General features: G+C 39.0%; 2 protein-coding genes across 2 annotated transcripts in view; one reads left to right on the top strand and one right to left on the bottom strand.

Annotated features, from left to right (window-relative positions):
* The first annotated feature begins 872 nt into the window (after positions 1-872).
* On the top strand, positions 873-13547 carry LOC139744600 (nucleoside diphosphate kinase homolog 7-like). Its single transcript, XM_071655030.1, has 9 exons — positions 873-978; positions 7173-7289; positions 8131-8297; positions 8837-8877; positions 9369-9489; positions 10125-10279; positions 10600-10752; positions 12257-12390; positions 13271-13547. The coding sequence occupies exons 1-9, from the start codon at positions 976-978 to the stop codon at positions 13517-13519; spliced, it is 1140 nt and encodes a 379-aa protein (XP_071511131.1). The 5' UTR covers positions 873-975; the 3' UTR covers positions 13520-13547.
* An 8159-nt stretch (positions 13548-21706) lies between these two features.
* LOC139744601 (uncharacterized) overlaps positions 21707-24782 on the bottom strand; it is a 108337-nt gene continuing 105261 nt past the window's right edge. The window contains exons 17-18 of the mRNA XM_071655031.1: positions 22597-22677; positions 21707-22019 (exon numbers count right to left, since the gene is read on the bottom strand). Coding sequence (XP_071511132.1) covers positions 21862-22019; positions 22597-22677 — 239 coding nt within the window. The 3' untranslated portion in view covers positions 21707-21861. The remainder of the gene's footprint in view (positions 22020-22596; positions 22678-24782) is intronic.

The following is a 24782-nucleotide window of genomic DNA, read 5'->3' as shown; positions in this document are numbered from 1 at the left end:
TTTTTCCACACGCATACATTGCGTATTACAGTATCTGCTACGTTTTATCCATATTAGCGCATGCGCTGTGTAAGTCGTACTACAATACGAAATGCGGTAGGACTATAAAAACCTCAGATAAACTCTTTCACAGGGCTCTCAAAACAGATCATATTGTAAATCGACTTCGCCTGCCGTGATTGTAAGTATCTTATCTAAGAGTAAGGCTACTAATTTCAGTATAAAACCCTGTATTTTGGTCTCTGGTCACGTAAATGCTTAGCCATATCAGGTGCTTCCGTGACAGGTATAGGTTTGCTGTGCGACCCCTTTACGGTACGTATTTGTCCGTATGGGGTCGCTGCTGCGGTTACATATTTGTCTGCGTTTAAACTATTTTACTTCTGCACACAAAATTACAATATAATTGATGTGCTCTACACTAGATTTACATAATGTACGTACCGTGTTCACGGTCCTTGTCGATCTTGCTCACTCACTGTATAAAGTGGGCCTATAGACACTATGCTATGTCGTCAATATTGCAGTGCACTCTGCTCTGCGCTGAAGTGCGTGTAAGTGCCATGCCAGCAGTTAATACACGGACAGCACCACAGCACAATATACAGCAGCTAGGACTAAGGGCCTCAAGAGCTAGCTCCTTGGGGAAAGTGAGCAGGCTTTTATTTATATATTAAACGCTTTGGTTTATAATTTTCTGTTTTGACAAATTTTTAAGCCTCCAAAATTCTGCATATAAATATTGTGACGCTAATGCAATTATTTATTAATCATCATACTAAATATGAGACGTTTCATTTTATTATATCTAGCTAGAAATAAACTGTCTTGTAATCAGTACAAATCGTACGGAAGGATTGTTGCCTGACAACATCAAACCGATAGCAGACACCTTATCACGGAAAGTCTACCTGGCAAGTCTTCTCTTTTCAGCCGATTTGAAGCAATAGTTCGTCACCGGCGACAATTTAAATCATGGTAAAACCCTATTACAACAGTCTCCTTCGAATAATACCCGTGAATATAGATGAATGAATTGTTATTGTGATTGTGAGAAAATCCTAAATGCTACGTTTTTGGATGTCTGTGTTGTGTAGTGTCAGATGTGTGGCGGTATACTTTAATAGTATAGTGAAGTGCCCGCACCTCGTCAGGGGCCCGAATACCGTCACCCCGCTTAAAATTGTTTTAAGCGCACTAAACAAAAATTTATGCCCGGGACTGTGTTCAGTACGCTTGAAACTTGGCAGGGCTACCACAACCAAGCAAATTTTGGTGAAAACCGAACAGTTTTTCGCGAAAATCTGAAATTTTAATCGGAATAGGACCCTACGTGCAAAGTATCACCACTGTCCCCGCACGCATCTTTTACGTGCTTTGTCTATGGGAGTGCGGGTGACGAGTTGCGGGCCCCTTCCTAAACGCGCAACTTTTTCGTATCGTTCGCGTTTGACGACGATAGCTGCAAATTTTCGATATCGATCAGTGAGCTTGTGATTCCATTGGAATTTTCAGCATTTTTCCTGTATGTGGGTTGGATTTCAAAGAATTTCAGTGGCGAAATGTGATTCAAATATGCGCAAACATTAACCATGACGAGGTGCGGGTCACCCAAGTATACATGTACATCACATGCAATGTAGGCCAATTAGTGTGGTGGCGGTGTTTGTACTATAACACCACCACAACCCATTCGCTGTAACAAAGTGTACAGTAGGGGCAAGCATGGTATTACCGGACACGCACATTTTTGCGTACTAATGACATTCTGTACGCGCGAGACTTCGTACCGTAGAGTAGCCTCACAGAACTTTGTGTGGACCGAAATCGCAAAAAACACCACATAAAAATGTGAAAACACGAAAAAAATCACATTTTACCTCAAATTTATACTATAGTTGAGTGACCCGCACCTCGTATATAGTTAATATTCATGCATGTTTGAATCACATTTCACGATTGAAATTCTATGAAATCCCACTCACATACAGGAAAAATGCTGAAGATTCCAATAGAACCAAAATTTCACTGATCGATATCGGAAATTGTAGCTATCGTCCTCAAACGCGAACAATGCGGAATAGTTTGCGTGAACTGTTCGAAATGTTCGAGACAGACATTTTACCGTAAAATACGAAATTTGAGCCTCATTTGCCGATTTTTTTCTTTGTCATCCGCTCGATGAGAATGTGTACGGTGATTTTTGGGATGAATTGTGATTCTCGTGCAAGGACTAGGTGCGAAAGACCTCGATTACTCGATTACGAAAATCGCGTCCGGTAATACAATGCGATTTAGCACCGCGCAAAAAACAGCTATTTTAAGAGGGGGAACGTTTGAAGCATATTTTCTAAAATCTGGAACGAAGAATTGACATAAGTTGGCTGAATTCGTAATTTCCAGGAGTCTGTGAATAAGTGGTGTTATTTTTAGCCGAAATTTCATCCTCTGAGTACAGAATTCAAAGCCACGAAAAAAAGCGTCCGGTAATAGGATGTACCACCCTACAAACAGGCTGTTTTCTCACAGTAGGCCTACTGTATGTGAATTGATGTGATTTGCGTGTGTTGTGACAGTTGAACTTACTGGCTGGTGACGAGGGGTACAAGTGACCGAATACCGGTAGCTGACCGAATAAACTTACTGGTGCTCTTACCCTACTTGCACACTCATTCACAACAGGAAACTCCCTTGGGCCCCCTCCAAAAATCTATCCAAAATCCCAAATTTTACCATCAAAAGTGCAGAATTGGTGCTACTTTTCAAAACTAGCGCGCACGGATTGAGCCCAGTTTTAATTTAAGACTGAAGAGTATGGGTCGCCGAAAAAGCACTAAAAATCGAGAAATACGCCGTTCTTTCACAGGATTTTTTGCTTATCCCAAGCTTGGAGTGTGATGTTTAATATTGTTATCCTCAAAAACGCAAAAGAAAAACAAAATTTCCATACGTGCTGATACAGACTATTGCAGTATCTTAATGTCGATACAAACAAAGGGTTGAATGCAAGTGCCGATTCCCCAGTATTCGGTCACCAACGGGCGCTGCAACGTCGCCGATGCAATTATGCGCCAGCAAGGTAGCGTGCGGCGCATTTTTCAGCTGCCTTGATTGAACACGCATTAACTTTGAATGCGCATATTGCGTGACCGAATACTGGTCGCAGTGACCGTATACTGGGGAATTTTCAAGGTGTTAAATGGGATTTTGTGAAATTCTGTGTGATATTTAAGGAAATGAAAATTGAGATGAACAAATTGTGATATATTTCAGTACATTGCTGTAGATATGTATGAATGTACATTATTGTATTAATAGTTTGAAAAATATTGCAAAAAAACTTAAGTGACTGAGTACTGGGGGTTTTGCTGTAAAACGAGGAATGTTCGCGTGCATTTTAATTTCGCGAATTTCGCGAGGGCCAAGATTCATGGAATTAAAATGCAAGCAGAATTTCTTATCTACACTAGTATATGCATTGAACGCCAGTAGCAATTCGCGAAAATTTCATGCCATGAAAAAGGCTGTCGGCTCCAATTTGCGAAAATTCCGTGCCGCGAATACTGTATATCATGTTTTACAGTACCCTACTCCAAGTAGGCCTAAGATTAAGACTATTAAGAATACGAAGTTGCTCGTTCAGTGACTGTGTTGTGTGTAGCTGTGCAGAGCTGTTGACTGTGTCTCCATATGGGGCATGGCCAGTGGGCAGTGATCGTACATGGACCGTGCTGCATAGCATTGTTCGCATGGCTAGCTAGCAATAAACCAATCAGTCTAGGAAACCACTCATAAGGATCCTCTCGCGAGATCACCTCATGAGCACCCCGTGTCCCCGGCCATACCATGTTCATCGACATGAGGTCCCTGCAACTGCTGCCGTGCTGTGGCCCCAGTTGTTGACTAAAAAATCACTTCTCATCCATCTCACATCTGAGTTCTGACACTAACACAACATTAACGTCAATTACCATTATTGTCGCCACTACCTTAAGTCGCTCAAAAGACATTTTACATTCCTAATTCACCTTTTTCCTCCATAAGAACACAAATAATTGTAGGCCCCTGATGCAAATTATGTATTTTACCAATATACCATTATGTGTATGTAACAGGTGACAAAACCATTTTTAATGCGAGAATTAACATGTTTTTGATTTTGAATGGATTTCAGGTAGCAGATTAACACAGTTTTTCAAAAGCGATGATGCACAATGCAGTCTACTTTGAAGTGTGTGTAGATCCTATACCACACACGCTAATTTAGTACGTGGCACGCTATGGGCGGTGAACTATTTCAGTGCCTATCGTTATAGTTCCCCAACCCGGGATTACATAGGAAATACACACAAGTGGCGACTATATATTATGGTAATTGACGTTGGACAGAAAGATCCGTCTGTCCGGAGGAGTCTTAAAGTATATTTTTTTACATTATCGTTCTCCGGAGGACAGACAGAATCGAGTCCCATACAGTAGTGAGACTCTAGTCTTAACCACTGTTTCTGTGGAGAATTGGGTGAGATGAGGTAGAACTCTACCTCACCCTTCTCAACTGCATCTAGTTCACAGCCCTAAATTGGCAAATTTATACTCTTAATCAGTCTTTTAGATACTAGCTAGACAAGTAGAGTAAGAGGCTAAAGCCATCAGTTTTTGGCCAGCCTCCAGAATCCGGACACTTATCACTATGTCTTATCGCAAGCCAGCAAATTCTACTGCCACAACACACGCATATATATCAGTATACACTGTATCACATAATTTCACATGCTTGTGTAGTCGTTTAGTCACCTCCAAGAATCCATCTAAAATCCTGAATTTCGGCGTCAAATATGCAGAATCGGTGTATTTAAACTTTTCTAAAGCATGTGCGAATTTGGAAATAAGAGGAAGTAGTGGCTGCTCCAACCCTTGACACATTTATGTCAAGGGTCAGCAAGTAGAAGTTCTAACAAACCATCATTGGGCATTTTTGTAAAAAGAGAGAGAGAGAGAAAAAAAGAATTTGTACAGTGTAAATAGCAGTTTTGAAGGTTAACGCAGGACAGTTCAGGCTTGGTCTGCGTCCCTAGTGCCATGATAATCAACCTATTGATTGTGGGCACCTTCGGCAAGACAATTAAGTCCCGCGTTAAGAATCAGGGTCGCCCAAAAAGTGCTAAAAATTTAGAAATATGCCGTTCTGTTGCGAGATTTGTCACTTAGCGCAAGCTCAGAGTGTGATGGTATCCTCAAATCAAAAACACAAAAGAACAAAATCTCTGTGCATGCCGATGCAGTGACTAAATGTACAGGGGTTGAATGCAAGAGCCGACTTGCCAAAATTCGGACACCGACGGGTGCTGCAATGTCCCCGATGCAACCTTGCAGCAACAAGGTATGGCGCAGCGCATTTTTCAGCGGTCTTGTACTTGTACTTGTAACTTGTTTGAATGTAAAAAAGCTGTGCATATTAACGTTTGGTCCGCGCACAACAGCGGGCAGAGCAGCCCCACGGGAGCTTCACTACAGGAGCCAGTACGTCAGCCTTCATTCTGCATATTTAGGAGGAGATCTGTGAAGCCAGATTCAGTCTCCGCCGAACATATCCCAGATAATCCCAGATAACATACGACCAGATACAGACCTATCTTTTGGTCAAATCTAACATAATGTGGTGGCAACTTCGCACGGTGAGTTTTTGCTCAATACAGACACATGTCCACTCTCCAAAATGAAAAGAAGAAAAAAAATTCTGTCTGCGCTTTTTGACCAAAATCAAGTTTTAATCAACCAATGTGCAGCGACCCATCAAAGCATGGGTGCCCGCGGGTTCCCTCAATGCAGGGCTAGTGCTGCTGCACCTATTGGCCTGATCCGACTCGAAATTTTCGGTGCTTTTTTCTGCAGCTCTAACCTCCACCATGTAGGAATCAGCATCATGAAACTGAAGTCTGACATCATTGTACAAATGTTCGTAACTTTAGAGAAAAATAAAACAAGAGCTAACCAGATCTTGTGCGTACCATATTCCAAATTACTATTCCACACTGATGGTTACTCAAATTTGTCAGCAAACTAATCACTGTACAATTTCGGGTTTACTTTCTTCGTGAATTCCACCGTCCTCCAACCTTAGGGCGCCTTTCGTGCAAGCTGCCCACTGCACTCATCTAGCCATGCAATAAAACGCTATGTACAGAAATCTCCTCCCATGCATGCGCCTGCTCACACTGAAAATCCCACAGCTTGCATGGCTTGCAAGCTGTCTGGACTGGATGCCATGGGATGATAAAAGTGTTTAGAACCTTGACTCTTGACCGTATACATGTACAATGTACAACCGTAGTTGATCCTGATAGCAGCTTGTCCATGAAGTTACAGTGTAAACTGGCAAAGGCGACACTAGTCTTATTGTAAAGACACTGTAGTTTAATATGAATAGTCACTAGTGACACTGGACTAGTGAACCGTGTAGATTGCCTGTTCTCAAAATGAGAGAAAAAAACCTGAACAACCCGGAGTCTGTGTGTTGGAAAGTCAGAACTTTAGTAAAAGCTATGCTAATTTTGTCTAGAATTTGTAGGTATGTTTGTTTTTGCTATTATCAATTGGTTGACATACAAAGTTTCAAGAATCTCAGCATGATGTATATTTCTGATGTCCACATTACTCTAGGGGAAAAAACTCAATACAACATATAAACAGACAAACAAACAAAAAAAGAAAGCATTCACACTACACACCAACGGTATGATTTCCCCTACTATACTACCACATTGTGGATGAAGGGCACATGCAAGTAGAACCTCTAAATGTCCATTAAGTATAGGGCTTTGTCTCTATGTAGGTAAACTTACATTTGTACTATAGATTCATAGGCCGATCTGGCCTGGCAGCAAAATCCGCCACCACTGTGGTGTCATATGCACACACGTGCATAGTGATAGCATGATTATAACGCCCAGCTCGCAATATATCATGCATTCAGCATATGTGTGCGCAACTAGAATACCGTGCAATTTTAATAGCGGGTGTTGTGGTGTGTAGACATGGTTTGTAAAAACTTATGAGATGTCAGTGTCATACACCTCACATCAAAATATGGCAAGCCTTAAAACTACCTTGGTTTTTCTGTTTCTGCATAATGTGTGCTTCATACCGGAATATTTTTTCTGACTTCTTTGCAGGCAAGTGCAGCGCAGGATGGCCGATTCTCTTTCATTGCTGAGTGGTATGATCCTAATGCAGCCCTCACAAGGAGATACCAATTTCTCTTCTACCCAAAGGACACCACAATTGAAATGGTACCTATATCCTGTACAGTGTTTTGTTTGTTTTGTTTTGTTTTGCTTTTGCTTTTGTTTTGTTTTTAAAATCCTGGTGTTATATCCTGATGCAAGCTGTTAAGAGATACAACAGGGAGTAGTTTGAGCTTTACAAATGTGTAGCCTGTCAAGAGAACAGTTAGTGAAATGACTGCCATACATTTTGTTTTTAAACTGTGGAAGTTGAAGTTGTCAGTGAGTAATGCTAATATTTTTGATGATTATGAGAACATCAATGCAATTTAGTATAATGTTTACAAGACAGTGTAATTTCAGTATCAGGCATGATGCTACATATGATAAATGACAATAATGATTCTACTACATTGTTGATGACCACTAATTTTACTGCTGCTACAAGGATGCTCAATTGATGCTAATATTGCTAATGATAATAATGAATATGATAGCAATAACAGTGGTAGCACCACTATTGGAAAGAATGGTATGATGATAATCATAATGGTGACTACAACACACTGATCATCATCAGAGATTCTTCTTACAAGGTAGAATGTGTAGGAATTCAATTAGCTGATGTCCATGTTGTTATCTAAGTATATATTAGATGTATAATACAAAATATATCTGTGTGTATTTGTTACAGTACAAAGTTATATAATGTACTAGATTTCAGAGCAGAGGAATGAAGTCAGTTTACAGGGTAATGTCAACAGTGCACCTGAAAGACTTGATATAAAGTTGGATGGTTGGACTACATGTAAATTGGAAGTCTAACACCACAACCTGTACATTATGTACTGTGTAAGTCCACATTTCTATAATACTGTTCACCTCACGGTCATTCTTTTGATAACAGTACGACATCAAGAACCGTCGCCTCTTTCTCAAGCGATCCGCCTGCCCGTCTGTCCATCTTGAAGACCTTTACGTTGGAAGCACAGTCAACATCCACTCACGCCAACTGACCTTTGTGGACTATGCGGACGACTTCACAAGGAGAGCACTGACCTCTGTCAAAGAGAAGTGAGTTTGGATTGTACTTTTTTTTTTCATTATCATTATTGTGTCATTCATTTTCATGTGCATGTTTGTGTAAGGATTTTTTGTATTTCATATGTTACTTCTACTGCGCCTTGAGCACGTTAGCTATGTGGAATTGGTGCATTATAAGCACCCTGTATTATTATTATTATTATCATTATTATTACATTGATTGTTCAGTGATTATGGGCTGTTTATGGATGAGCTTTTCGAGTGGGGTCATGTGGTTTATTTCTTTGCTTTCTCTCATTTCTGTTTTTTTTCTTTCCCCAACAAGATAGTCTCTTTTGTCTTGGTCTAAAGGCACGCTTGTCTAAGACAGGCATCAGATAAATAGTGTAGAAGTTGTTAGAATTGTTATCATTACTGGTACGTTGTTTTATTGTTGGGGTATCATTCTCTTTTGAAATCCAAGATTTTGATACAAGTATGATAGGAGATGGTGTTAGACATGTCATTCGATTTTGATCTTCTTTTTTTCCATTAATTGATATTTGTTAAATTTGACTTCTTTCCTACAGATCACTGTGTATAATCAAGCCAGATGCTATCTCCAAGTTTGGTGAGTGTGTGTTTTTCATACTATCTTTCTCACATTATACCACTCCATATATGTACCGTAGTCTGTATTTTGACCTCGAGTATGATCCATACAATTTGACCTTGTATTGCTCTCTCACATATGAAATAGAATGCCAGTTTCCTTCCTCAATCAGCTTGAAGTTTGTTGCAATTTGATAGCTATTTCCTTGCTACCTGTAGTTCATTCAAATGTCAGTTATACATTGCCACCTTCTTTTCCTGTATGAATCCATTATTGTGCAGTGATGGCAGAGTTTGTAACTTTTGTGTGACCACTTTGATTTGTTTGTCATGAGGCAGGGATAGTCTAGGAAGGAGACCCATTACAATGAATATGAAGTGTACCTCCCTGTTTTGCCCTTTTGGGAGCCAGGAGCCGTGAGCAGTAATGGAGCAAATGTGCATATTAGCTCAGAGGCTCCGCTTACAGACTAATAAAATTGAACCTTGTGACGGATGAAATTCTTGCAGGTCCCATCATTGACGCAATCTACGATGGCGGCTTCCTTGTCGTCAACACCAAGATGACTCGTCTCTCGAGGTCGGATGCTGAGGAATGCTACGCAGAGCATGTCGGCAAACCCTTCTATGAGTAAGTCAAGTCGTACCTGCTGCAAATAGTTAGATTTTTGCTTTGTCTATGTGAGACATAGATCGATCTTTATAGTATCAAGGAGAAGAACAGCAAATACAGAGAGTCCAAAGAGCAAAGAAGTATTGCACCAAGTATGGACACAAATTCTTTGACCACAGAAGGCAAACTATGCACTGACATTTTTTTTCTTAATCAGAAATAAGTGGTGATTTGCAATGTATTTTTGTTTTGATATTTGTAAGTAGAACGATTGCCTGAAGGTAGTAGAGCATTGATATTCAGGGTTGGTACTTATGCAATGAATGCTATGTTCACCTCTAATAGCAATTATTTCTATGCATATATACAATGTATTGAATTAACATTAATGCAGTATTAAGCCCGTTCAAATAACATAATGTAATAAGTTTTTTTTTTTAAATCACTTCTCATGGGCTTGCTGATTCCGCTAACCAAAGCATGTCTTTCCCTGTGCTTTTCGTTAAAGAAATATGTCTATCGTTTTACCTATTCTATAAAGGAAGAGTTATACTCTATTCAGAAGGGAATCTACTCTTAAGCCATCTGAATTGTTCATAAATCCAGTGAGGAGTAAAACATGTTATTCTTGTGTTTTGTTTCTTCATCACCAGTAACCTGGTGCGCTTCATGAGCAGCGGTCCCTGCATTGGTCTAGAGCTGATGGCTGACAATGGTATTACTGCATGGAGGGCCCTCTTGGGTCCAACTGACAGCAGCATGGCGCGCAGTGACGCCCCTCACAGCATCAGGGCACGATTTGGCACTGGTGATTATAATTCCCCCCCCCCCTCTTTTCCCCTACAGAGACCATGATAGACATTCATAGATTAATTTGTAAGGTCAGGAATATAAGCACTCCTAGTGTACAGAATTTCTGTACATGTAAGTCACAGTGATATGGGCAACAAAGCTTTGGATTTCCACTTAATGATACTGGGTTTGAATTCAATTCACATTGCCTACATCCTTGGTCAGATCATTACATCACTCGTTGAGAAGAGTCAACTTGAGCGTGTTGTTGATTGCAATACTTTAAGAATGCAGAAATGTTCATAAACATAATCTCGCTAACATTGTATCCTACAGATGGGACTAAGAATGCCTGCCATGGGTCAGACTCGGTGCAGTCAGCGGACAGGGAGACAAACTTCTTCTTTGGACCGTCAGCCAGGAAACCCAATACCGCCACCTTTCAGGACTGTACGTGCTGTATCATCAAACCAACGGCCGTCAAAGAAGGTAAGGTGATTTTTACTCCTAGGGATGGCAGTTGGTGATTGTAGCTTGTTTAGGAATCTAACAAGAACCATTCATTTCCATCTTCAAGTATTCAAATGCATCTAAATGCTTTGTGAGGTCAAAGTTCTTCCTATACTTGTATTACTAGTGCATATCTTTTTTTTTCATTGCAAAACATGACTCCTGTAGAGTCACTAATTGTGTTTTGTTGCATTTTTTACCAAGATATCAAGGTAATTCTCTTCTCCCTTGTTTTTAAAGTTTGTAACATTGGGGAAAGTATACTAATGTTATGTTTTACAGTTATCACTTAAGGGTGAAGGTATTGTAGATAATGCCTGTCACTTTCATCTCCAGTTTTTCCATTCATGCATTCATTTTCATGTGTTATTAGGATACATAATATATAGACATTGGCCAATCAGGAAGGGACGTCACAGATGATTATTTGTGCCAGGTATTCGGTTAAACTGTGGAAATGATCCATAAAATATCGGTTGTAAGGTGCTAGTCTCTCATTGGGTGCATTATGAGATATGAGCTTTACGTATGGTGTTGGTTGACTTTAACTTTAACATTTTCTATTCATTGGTTTCTTTTCATTGTTTGTTTATAGTGGGGCGCCATCATGAATATATTGCCTGCACTAGTACCTTTACAAATAATATTTTCCATTCTCAAGCAATATGTCATAATTTGCCCGTAAAGATACCCAGTACTCCATAAATTTCATATCAAATGGCTGATGGGTCCTCAGACACAATGGAGGACATATCTTTTCACAAATTTTGTCTGAAAACCCATGGCGGAGGTTTTACATACTTCAACCAGCACAGGCAATATTTAATAACAGCATTGATTTGTTTAGTCACTATACTTACCTATGTGCTTAGATATTGGTCTTGTGCATATCATGCTAATAGTGATTTATGATTCATGCACACACCTCCTTTGCCAAGCATTAATATGTTATGCTTGCAAATTGAAATATTTATACAAAAGACAAGCATGAAACCCTTGAGAGATAAAGTACAGTGGACTCCTGTTATAATGGCAGTCCTCTGGGACTGACAGTTTTGTTTTTGTTTGTTTTTGTTGCTATATCGAAATTTCATTATAACCCCCCCCCCAAAAAAAAAACAAAAACAAACAAAACAACAAAACAACAACCAACCAACCAACCAACAAACAAACAAACAAACAAACAAACAAACAAACAAACAAACAAACAAACAAACAAACAAACAAACAAACAAACAACAAAAAACAAATGGAGCGAATAATGTTGCAGCCTGAATTTTTACTTCGTTATAACCAGAATTTCATTATAACTGTGTTCATTGTAACGGAGTGCACTGTACCTCTGGCAGGGGCAGAAATGCAGGTTTCTACCCCTGGTTAAGTGTGACCCCCTTTACAAGTTATAGCTCCCTTTTGTCTTTAACTAAAGACTTACTAGTAGATGGAGAGTATACTTGATCTCATTGACTGTTAATCTGTGCAGGCAAGGCAGGGAAGATAATGACGACCATCACCAACGCCGGCTTCCAGGTGACCGCCCTGGAGATGTTTCACGTGGAGAAAGCTAACTCGGAGGAGTTCTTTGAAGTCTACAAGGGAGTTGTGGCTGAGTACATGGTCAGTTTACAATGCCTTTCATTCTGTTCTCTTGTTGGTCTCTGCTTTTGGAGAGCTAATGGGTCATGTTGCATGATCATTCTTTGAAGCAAGTCATATTAATTGCTTCTACCACAGCCAAAGCCTGGAAGCTTCCAGTGTTTCTGTTAGTATCTTTGATATCTCATTTTAAGTGAACATTGCAGCAAGTGATCTTCTTCCTAGAGATATTTCACATTAAAGTTTTTCATTCAGAAACAAGAGTGGCAATAGTGTTCTTGGTATTAGGGTTATCAGTGTATTTTTCAGAATTCTTGCCAAGTAAAAGGGATTTGCAAATGAGGGATGTTGGCCCAATACCAGAAAGTGACATACATAGAGAGCAAAAAACATGATGTTTGATGGGAAGCTATTTTGCCATGCCCATCTTCTTGCTATGCAGCAAGATATGATTTCAGTATACCATGAATTGAAACACATCAGTTAGCATGTTTCAGGAGTTAATCATCCTGACCCAGCCATACCTTCACTAATATATTTGGCACCAACCAGAGTAGAAAGAAATATCAACACTTCAAGTAGAACTTTTCAATCATAGCTACAACTGTGGTTATGGGTTCATGAAACATTCTGTTGCTGCTAATTTTCTGTGTTTACCCGTGTTTCATCTTTTTGATTTCTGGAAATTTGAGAGCTGAATCATTTGAAGAGAAAAATTTTGTCTTCAGTAGTGAAATGTTAAGCTCTACCTCTGCCTGTATGTTCTTTACTAGCTTTGCCTTTACTTGTGACTGCAAGTCTTCTTTAAAAAAAAAAAAAAAAAAAGATCATGAAGAGAAAACAGAAATTTGGTGAAGTCAAGCTGCTGAAATTTGTTACCACCCCTTCCCCTCCCATCTAGGACATGGTAACTGAGCTCACCTCAGGACTGTGTTATGTCTTGGAGATCACTGGCAAGGGGGAAGAAACGCCGCAGGCCTTCCGCGAGTTTGTCGGGCCTGCTGACCCTGAGATCGCCCGCCAGCTGCGCCCAAACACCCTGAGGGCGCTCTTTGGTTCGGACAAGATTCGCAACGCCGTCCACTGCACCGACCTGCCCACCGATGGCTTGATGGAAGTGGAGTATTTCTTCAAGATTTTGTCGGATTAGGGCTATAGCTATCTCCCACCAATCTTCCTTTAACCAGTCCCACTGTTTTGATTTTCTGACCGACACTTCTGTGATCGTTGACCAACCTCACTGTATTGTTGTGTAGCAACAATTGACCAAATAGACATCCAAGACATTGCTCTTTTAGGTGCCCTATTGGTTTCACAAACATTTCCTGTGATGCCACTTTCATCTTGTCAGAAGTCTTTGCCTAGCAACAAAGTCAGTTACATTGTGTATGAATGCTTTCAAACCCAATTCATGGTAACATGTTATTCAAACCCCTCTTTCCTACCTTGATACTGTTACACTCAGGATTTGATATTCATACGACGCGAGTTGCTCCGCCGGCTAAAAGCTTCAAGCAAACATGCAGTGACCTATCAGGCTCGTCATCAATGAATGATATATGCTATCGGAAATGAGCATAACATTTTGAGACCTTGGCAAACTGGTCTATACTTCGTGTATTTTCCTCTTCAGGTGCATGTGGCATGAGCTAGGAGTGGGTGCTCCATGTCAAATTTGATATAGTGAAATTTAAGTTGTGAGACTATGCTGACATAAAGAGCAATTTTTGAAATGTATTGACATTTTTCCCCTTTCAGTCGCTAAAATTTCAGCAGTACCGTGAATTATGCACCTTGAGATATTGTATTTCAAAACATTGGTCAAGTATTAAAGGGCAACATGGCACCACTATTTTGTACGACTGGATTCACTTTTAACATGCAAATAGATGTACAGAAATAATAATGTATTGGTCATGGCTGTTGACATAGCACCCTTTTTATCAACAAGTGGTAGCTGCGGATTGCTCGGTCAACCCTTGATACAATATAGTTGGCCTGTGATACAGAAAAGGATTTGTAAATATTTAATGTATTCGAGATAAAATCCAGTAATATGTAGAGCAGAGATTTTCTTTGTTTTGTACTGAATTATGGCATTCTCCGGTTCACATTCCAATTATAGATCTTTCACTCATTTGACATTTATTCACACTGTGTGGCTAGTTCCAATATCTCAGTACCTCCTGACTTGCAGTCCAAAATCTTCCTCAGTGTGATTCTTTTCGTTCATATCAAATTTATCATATTTCACTGCAGGGTATTAAACTGATGGACCACCGCATATTCGTCACAAAATAGCTGCTCAATTTTTTGTTGTGACCAAACATGCTGTTAGAAATGCTAGGAAGTTAGAAGCCACCACATTAAAGACCCAGGAACAAGTTGGGGCATTAACCTGCATAGCCCCAACTAGAAATTACCTTTGGGTGCTACTGGGTGGTTTCTGGTTTCCTGTGAAACTACACCCCCTATGTGTTCTTTTCTAAGCAAAGATTCCCTTCATCAGGTTGCAATTTCCAGAAAAATATTTGCACATTATCTGTTTGTCCAAATATGATAATAGAGAGCTTGTATGACACATTCTTTTGTATAGAAGTGAATGAGGTGATGTGTACATATTCCTTTTTTGAGAGCCTTGTACATGTATGTTTGATTCTTGTAAAACACACCGCTATATTTACAGTACAAGATCTGTTGTGAATAAAGTTATTTTTCGTACAGCCTGAACCATACGTGTATGAAGTGACCTGGCAGTGGTTGATTGTTTATTACAGTGTACTGTCATGAATTACTTTTGGTATATCAAATAGAGAATTTCTACTATGCTACATTGATATCAAACTAGAAACAAATTCTTTGTGGGTCCTTACTATACAATATCTTCGGTTGAGAGTGATAAGGGCGTTAAGTTGTCGCTAAACCCATAGTGTTCAAGACAACTTAAAGCCCTTCTCATTCTCAACAGACGATTTATGATACTGTTAAAGTGGAAATTTTTGCGATGTGGAAATTTTCGCACATTTTGTGCAACCAGAAGCTAGCACAAAAATAAAATCATTCAATTATTTTTTGCATAATTTTTGCACGCCATATGTTCCAGCATTTAATGCCCTGATTCCGCGGATTTAAAAATTCAAATTCATCTTATCTTACCCAGCAGAGCGCGAAAAATTACTCATCCGAAAATATGCACTTTTATACTATATCATAGGGTGCGTTCGAGCGCTCTCCTCAAGCGAAATGTACCGTACAGTACCCACGCCAGAGGAGTGCTCAAACGCTTCTATAGTGTACAATACCATACCGTACTGAGCCAAAAATGGACCATTTCCTGATGTGCTCAAAAAGGGTACCAAAAACGTATCAAAAGTTTGCACGTAAAGCATACACGTATCATGCGCACACACTTGTACGTCGTAATGCAGAGACATCATTCTCTTTGTTCGGGACAGCTGTAAGTAATTCAAGCGCGCCAGGTGAATAACCCTTTTGCTACAAAATGCGTGACCTCTTCTAAAAATAATTCATGAAGTACGCTTTCTCAACATAGCGCTCGAATGCTCCAAATCTGGCACAGTTCAGTATGGTATGCTTTAGACTTAGTTCAGTTCGCTTTGGTTTGCTTTAGCGCACTCAAACACACCCACAGTCTCTCGATATTATACAAATGATGCACAGGATAGAGTGCGTTAGTACCTACGCCACGAAATAATCCTGTGCATCATTTGTTTTATAAAATGGGTTGAAAATTAAAAAATTAACAGCATTTTTCAGCATTTTTCACGTACCTTTGTGGGTCAAGACGTCCGAAGATGTTCGTCCCAAACATTTACGCACGTCGCACTCGGAAATCCCGTACATACAGTATAGACGTCTAAGTATAATGGGGGGTTGGGTTTTCGGACACTTCAGTTCCCGCATGAAAACTTACTTATTTTACATAGAATATGCACCCTTTACCTTAAAGACTTGATATAGACTCCTCATATAGGCCTACTAGACAACATACTCTGAAAACGGCATGAGAATTAACCTGCTAAATCGTTGGATTTGCCCTTCAAAGTGACTCCATGTACGCGTCCGGTCCCACAACGCTTGGTCTATACTGTACTGTACAAAGTGTAGAGTATACGTACGCCACACATGTTATGCACAAGGGAAGAAAGGCCGGCCGGCCGGCAGCCCGAACTAGAAGTTGTTTACAGGATTGACAGCGCGTATGCATGCAATTCATCAAAGGAGCCGCCGCGCGCACAGACGATCGGCAATAGGATTTAACACGCAGTGCAATGGGACTAGAATAAAGGAAGCACATGTGACTCATTTCAGCGCTTCCTATTGGCTACATTCTTGAACCCATTTTATAAACATGTATACAATGCAAAGGCCCTGAGGTACCGCTACACATACATACTGTAAGACCTGGGTCCCGTTTCATAAAACTCGTTATCAGTGACATCTACCATATTTCTGTGACAAATCAGCTCTTAGCTAATCAGATGCAAGGATTTCAGTAGCTTATAACAAGTATGACAACCTGTCACTGATTATTAGTTTTATAAAACGGGGCCCAGAACTCTTTGCAAGCATTTCAATTTCGCAAGCGCCAAGATTCTATAATATACTATTATGAAAAGCATTGGGTGCAAATGGCAATTTGCGAAAATTTCATGCCGCAAATGTTTCTTGCTTGAAGTACATAAGTGTGCATCCCGAGCAGAACCAGTCTATTCACAATTATCCTCAGTTAATATGTGTCCATGTTAAATACTTGAGGTACAAAATTGTATATTTCTGGATTATACCACATGGTAGATACTATAGAAAGCATTCTCGGCACCAAAAAACATACACCAACATACAAACACTACATCAAATACACACACACACCACAAAAATGTACACAACGTGCCATCAACTAATGAAACAGAGAGAAGACTGACATGAAAAAATGAGTTGGAAGAATGAATAAGGAAGCACGGATTTTAAATTATCCTTGTTCTTTATTACTGCAAGGCAACTTTTGACATCGTTGTTGCATGCCCCCTCTACAACACATCAGTCATTGGGAATGAAACAAATCACTACTATACAGTAAAAACATTTGTATCGTCATATAAATCTCTGCTTTGCTGACTCCTCTATATCAAAAATATTCTGATATAAATGAAAGATTTTTTTGGCCCTAAAAGCCATATTTGATCTTGATCATTTACACTGGAAGACACAATCAGAAATACACTGATCATCACCACTGGTAACGCAAGATGAATATGCGTAAAAGGAATTATAGATATTTACATGACATATGTACAATATGATCTTAATATACCCTTTCAGATGTCTATCAAACACCAAGCATCATAAAAACAGTGTTATATATTGGACTTTTGATACATGATTCAAAGTATTGACATTCATCTCATCAAACATCTTTTGAATTTTTGACGGTGGTTACTGTTTGAATGAACAATATCTATCCTGTGATTAGGGATGCCCGTACAAAACAGTATGACATGAAAAACCCCTTCTAGCAGTGAAAACTACATATTCTTGACAATGCGTAATCTACTTTAAGGAGATAAACTTAAATAACGGGCTTCCCCTGTAAGTAACTATATATGAATGTCCTGTTCCCTCTAGAGAGGAAAAAACAAACAACCAAAACTCTATGCTTTATCTTTAGTTAGTATCCTTGAGTTGTAAAAGAGATTCTTTGGAGAAAAGATAATGAAAATAACTTAGAGATGCAAAACTGGAATTTACCAGATTAGCATTCATGAACCTATGATTTTCATTTTTTTTTTCCCCACCATCATCAACATGTCAACTTTTTTTGACAATATATACAAGTACACATCTTTCTGCTTGCAGCATCTCAATATTTGACCTCAGTGAGAGAGAGGCATCATTTATAGTCGCTGTCTTTTACCAGAAATATCCCACACCACTGCACAATCCTATCTCGTGAGTGAAATTTTTTGCAAATCGGGACTTCGCGACAGTTTAAGCCCAAGTGGTTACATTCGTGATAGTGGAATGCAGTAATGAATGAAAAAAAGTGCACATAAAGCACATTGCATTATTGCCAGGGTTAGAGTTAATGTTTTTGCCTGTTAATACTAAATTTGCAAATAGCACCTGACCTGCGAAAGTCACGGAAATAAAATCCCTGCTAAATATATTGTGGCATATACAATAACCCATTGCTTTGGGACCAGGTGTGGTGTGTGATAGCTTCATGGGAACTACACAGCAGCTGGGAGGTATTGGCTTAAATAAAATAAATTTAAATACACATCAGTTGCTACTTCAGAGTTTCTGACTTAAAGAGAAACTGGTATCAATATATGATTGTTTCAGTTACCTACACAGGCTTACATATACCACAGCTTGTGACTGGTGATACGTGTAGGAAGTGGACTGTTGCATAGTCTGCATACATATATACGCCATAAAATTTGTTCTCCCACAAGGGCCCACCAGAGACCCAGTAACACATTTACACTTGTATTTACACCAGTTTAGCAGTGAGCAGGAACCTAAGCACAAGACAATCTTTGCCCTCTAAGAATGCAGCATAACACTCCCTACCCCAATCATATTCCAAAGTGGGATATTTGTGAGTACACCCAGTGTGACTGCTTTATTCTATGACCAGGTACAATAGCTAGAGTATTTTGAATTTGTATAGCAAATTTTCAGCTGTCAGCTCCCTACAGGGCACGTGGTATCACAGTGCTATCAATGAGTTGTTCAAAGAGGTGTCCTACATACATATCGCCAGTCATATATTTCTCAAGTAATGTCTCCCCCAGACAAATCTAAAAATTCGTACCAGACTAACGTTGTTTTGAATAACAAACAAACCAAAAACAGTCATAGACTTGACGGGCACATCATACAACCTACTAGTATGTGAGTGCCTCCATATGACTCAACTTCTACTCTATCCTGAGATAGTCCAATATGGACAGACACTGATATTTTTGTGGTCATAAATATTTGAATCCAAATAAATTTACAGATAAAGTTTAGTTTCCATGATATGTCACCTACTGAAAAATAGAAAGTTCTCTCTTGTTTGTTGCTTGTTTTCTTCTGAGGTATGTAATGTCAAATGTGTGTTAATAAAACCACCATTAAAAAAAACCCAGTAACATACCAGGCATGGTCCTTGTTCCTCCTACTTTCTCCTGTAAAAATTACTCCTAATTCCAGGACTACTGGACAATAGATGCTACTTTACTAACAAATTCCCTTGCACCACTAACAGCAGTTTCCTCCCGAGAATGACCCGATTTTATCCTTAAATACTGTTTGTTGACATGGAAGAAATGTGCTCATCAACACATCACCACAATGTACATGAACAAATACACCAATAACATGAAGCCTGGGTGATTTTTCCCTAGACTTCAACTCTGTGATGACCACATCATAAGTGATATAGAACACCCTTGGCTACTAACTATACAACAAAATGTACAAGAAGCACTGTATATATACACTCTGGATGAACCATTCATTACAGTATTTTGCTGATGGTAACAACCTCAAAGAAATAAAATAAAAGTGAAATTAATACTACTAATAATAATTTCATATCAATTACTGATGACGAAGTATCTATGTACGTACTAATCCAAATGAAGCACACACAAATTTCACATGATAAGCATCATAGTATTTCAACCGATATCTACAGCACTTTGTATTTCTTTGGTACACATACATAAGCTGTCGGTTACCGAAAGCAACTGACAAATATTTCAAGAAAACATGGCTGCTCTGTGACAAGGATAAGTATGAAAATTTCACAGAAACACAGAAGATGCAGTTGGGAATATCTAGAATCTAAAGATGCATGACTACTGTTAACATGTGAACAGTATTTTACATACAGTCTAGAGAAAGTTTCGCAATATCTAGTAAAGTGAAAACATTAAAACAACTTATGTATGCCTAGTGGTGAATTACATAAGATTTCAATTTGTATCCCGATACACGACACACACTCCTCTGGCGACACTTTGTGGCAGTGGCATAAAAAAAAAAGACCGACATCAAAATTTTCAGTGCATATCTGTCCAAACATGATCATAATTTTGAAAGGTACCTCACAAAAAAAAAAAGAACAGACGAAAATTTCAACCAGAAATTGTAAAAGTATTCATTAGTTTTTAGATTCAGCTTTTTTCAATCCCTTTGTATATCCTATACCTCACTAAAGATAAATATACGAAACTAGGACCAATTCTTCAAGTTTGCCAGAATACCTGGTCGGTTATCATTCGAAAGATAAGTCTTAAGTTTTGTTTTACGGATACATTGACCCTTCTATAAATATATTTAATAATCTAGCAAAGACTCATGATCACAAGCTTATGTTGTCTTTTTTTCTCTCTCTCCATTTTTCTCTTCTCGATGTGCAGCTCCTAGAATAATCTGGAATAGAACTACCTTGCACACATTGCTTCAAAAAAAGCTATTGAGACATGGGCAGCTTGTTAACTACACATGTATCATCATTACAATCAGAGTGCTCTTCATGCAGTAGGGATGTCTATGGCATCTTGAGGAGGTATTGTAAGTTCTTGGAGAGTTAAGCAAGACCTAAGAGTTTGTGCATGACCTGTCGTTTCAAAACGAGCAAGGATAACATCTTCTGATTGCACAGCAAGCATACTTCATGTGTCTTTTCATGATGCTGCATGGTAAATCTGAACTTCACACTGTGGTACATACATGTGTGATTGACAGCCCCTGATTTCTGGCTGACACGAAAGGAATCCTCATCAAGAGGCACATACAGAGAGTGGTGCTGAAATGATGACTGCTCATTGGAGACTGGTACCACTTCTCTCATCAAGCCAGAGAAGATTCATTCTATCCTCTGGCACAGACCAACAGTCATTCCTCTTTACACTAGACTGCCATAGGAGTGACAAGACTGAGTTTCTACCGTGGTAGGCCATCACTACTGGAAGTCAACAACGTGCATCTAAAAGATGTAAACTACTTGCACTTTGAGAATGACTCTCTGTAAGCCACCACGTGGGTGATGCAATGTTTGCTCTGCCATTGCTGGAATTTCGACAGTCGGTCATCCTGAGTGACGGCATTTATACTTTCACCTTTCTACAGCTTCACTACAACCAGCAGCTTAAACAAACTAGTGACACTGCTTTGGCCATTTGAATTCATCTTTAGTACAGACTATATTCTAAACTATTATAATCGGAGTAAGTGAATAAGCTGAGTTTGGATAAAGACTATATTTCTACAGCTGAACGTTGTACGATGGAAAGCTTGCTACAGGTAACGTCTCGAGTTCATTGATCTGCGATCAAACGTTATGGGATACCAAGATGGAAGAGAGGAAAGTTTTGCAGCTTTTTGTCAGATGGTGGCGCTGTTCGTGCTTCTCTTCTTTCAAGAAGAGAACCCACAGCTGGTCTGCAGGACTGCCAGAGCCCATTCAAATCTTCATTTCTTTCCCACTTGGAAGCCAAAGAGTGATCTCGATTTTCGCTTTGGCGTGTCCGGCTCCGGCTCAGGTGGGGGCGTCCTAGGCACCTGGATGGCCGTGTCCCTTGCCTCCCGAACCTTTCGGTGTGGCATGGACAGTGCTCTCCGGACAGTGACTAGAAAACAAGGGTTAAAAAAAAAAAAAAATCAACATAACATTAGAGAAAAACCTGCTTCAAATTGATTATTTTTTCGAAACAGGGATTAGATTGTAACTGACGTAGGAAAAAAATCCTAAAGGGATATCAAATGTTAGATTCTCTGTACAAAAAGCTCAACTGCTCATGAGGGTCTCCAAAAGAATCTAGTGGATAATTCTATATGTGTCTTAGAAGCAAGTATATCATGGTTGCAGGTGGTACTCAACCTGGTTAATAAGACGGATTGGCATTTAAAGGAAAGTGAATATAAAGGGAATGGCATCCCTCACATTAATATAAAAGAATTTGCCTTTAATGAAAACAAAAAATGGAGAAGTGTTTGGTATTCATGTATCTAGATCAGTTGTGAATATAACACTTTTCTCTCCTTTTTTTTCAATTCACTTTGCAGATTTCGTTTCATTTTCCACTTTAACATGGCTACTTGAACATTGTAGAAACTCAATACTGGTCTTGATGAAAAAGAGCATAACCAAAAGGTAAAAGTCGTTCAAGGCAGAAGATGTGGAATAAATTGTGCAAATATTCTCACCTCTGTCGCTGGGTTTGCTTGGCTTCGTGTTGTTGGTGGTTGACTTCAGAGCCGCCTCCTTGGCTGCCATAAAGCTGCTGCCTGTAAGCACAAGGAGAAGTGAAAGGAATAATGGTGATAAATATATCTCATATATTGAATTAGAGCTGAAGCTACAACTTGTACTGCTTACACAACATCTGACTGGTTCTCTATGATTACATACTACATGTTTTTCTTTTAAACATGACATACATCTCTAAAATCATATGTGTTTCACATAATATTGAGGCCGCAAGAACTAGTGATATTTCCCTTCCTGCAGTCCTACATGCCTGCCTTTTCTGAAATAGCACCCTCCATTCACAACTATTCCAATCACAATTTTGTTCACTCTCATGCACCAAGGTAACTTCCTCACAGTAGAGTCACACCACCAGTAATATTGGAAGTATTTATCTCAAAACAGCAGTGTACAGCTGCCTTTCCCTGTTTAAATACAAAGTATCAAGACCACAATTTGAGGGCCCTAAATCTCCACATATGTGACACTGCACCTCAAAACAAACAAAAAGTCGCCAGACATGAATTTTAAGTTAAGACCATATTGTGAAAGAGCAGACTTTAAGCTTTAAAATGATGTATAACTCAAATAAAATGGACTCTCCTAACCTATCTAAATATTGGAAAGAAAGCACAAACTCAGGAAGAGTGTGAACCGAGAAAAGAGGCTCTGAAGTACAGTGTCTATTCAAGCGCTTAATCTTTACCAAACCGTGCTGGCTGTGCAATGAATGGGAAAAAAAACAGGAAGTAAACCACCAGAGTAACAACAATGAAGAGATTATCAGATTAAACTGAAATTAAGCATGCCTCATTAACACATTCTGTCCATAATTGTTGCCAACTTTCAAAGCAGTAGCACTATCCTTTCAAAAGTTATTAGAGTCGAAGGTGAAGAGTGTGGACAAGGTTTTTCAGAAATAAAAAAGGGATTCTAAAGACACACCTAATCACAATATTCTACAAAAAATATTCGAGATAAACTGCTAAAAAACACACTTTCCTGCCCGTTTTATGATCCCAAATTTTAGCATAATGTAAAAGAAGACCCGCTCTTTCAGAAAATATGAAAAAGTAAAGTTCGGCTAGGTTTACCCATTTCACTTATCTTCAGTCCTCACGCAAAATCAGTGTGTGCGACTTTATGTTCGTTTTGAGGTGCACGGTCACATATTGAACTGTCACCATGATAGTGGGGTATGATATACGACACATGTTCTGAGAGTACCAACATGCACTTTTCTTTTTCTTTGTTGTTGGATAACATCAACCACATGCATACATCTTGATCTTACTTTAAACACTAATGGTGCCACTATAGTACCATTTGCATGAGTTGCGCAAGCAATGCCTGTGTACAGTTGATCCCGACCCCTCCCCCCCCCCCCCCCCCCCCCTTCAGCACTGACAGACTCCCTGTCTTCAGTAGGAATGATTAGAATCATTACTGTTATAAATTTTAGTGAACTACGGAATGTCATAAATTCATAACAATATCACAAAAAAACTGGGAAAAAATGATTGAGCCTCTCCATAGAATGATATTTGGGCATGCTTATCAATTTTTATAACCTAAAAAAAAAAGGGTGAAAAAAAACCCAACTATCTTGCCAATATGACTAGACTGTAAATCATAAGTATTTTGAAACTGTGCTGTTCAAATGAAAAAAAAAATGAAGATGCCATGCCAGTACACAATGCACATGCCATTCCTGTGCTTGCTCCTTCTTAATTCATGTTTGACTATGAAGACATGTGTAAGGCCAATGGTAAGAAACATCTCATCCTAGTTTAATACCAACTGAATGCTGGATAATTAGTATATTTATATGAATATTAAATGGGTTATACATGTACTTGCAAATTCAGGGATTAGATGGATATCTCCTTATAGTTTGTCCAAATATATACTCAAATGAGGAATACACAAAATATCATTATATGGTATAATATCTTGATACATTTGTTTGTTAGAACTTTGGTTGATGGTTGAGACAAGTTCCTTTTGAAAACATTGAAAGCAGTGACTATATAAATTATATCAAAAAAGTGATTTTTATGTTTTAGTTAAATGAGTTATCCACTTAAATCAGATCGCAGACATATCAAATTGAAATATGAATATTTAGAGTGAATATCCTTTG

Source organism: Diadema antillarum, unplaced genomic scaffold (assembly GCF_040938485.1).
Source record: "Diadema antillarum isolate AM-2024a unplaced genomic scaffold, OU_Dant_1.0 seq00001192_RagTag, whole genome shotgun sequence".
NCBI classification, from domain to species: domain Eukaryota; kingdom Metazoa; phylum Echinodermata; class Echinoidea; order Diadematoida; family Diadematidae; genus Diadema; species Diadema antillarum.
The sequence above is the reverse complement of the archived record's forward strand: the minus strand, read 5'-3'. Positions and strand labels throughout refer to the sequence as shown.

What these genes read in the sequence shown, in the direction of transcription:
- LOC139744600 (XM_071655030.1), top strand. An exon ending in CTGACCTCTGTCAAAGAGAA is followed by an intron (nt 8,298 to 8,836) that starts GTGAGTTTGGAT and finishes TCTTTCCTACAG; the next exon opens with ATCACTGTGTATAATCAAGC. An exon ending in GTCGGCAAACCCTTCTATGA is followed by an intron (nt 9,490 to 10,124) that starts GTAAGTCAAGTC and finishes CTTCATCACCAG; the next exon opens with TAACCTGGTGCGCTTCATGA.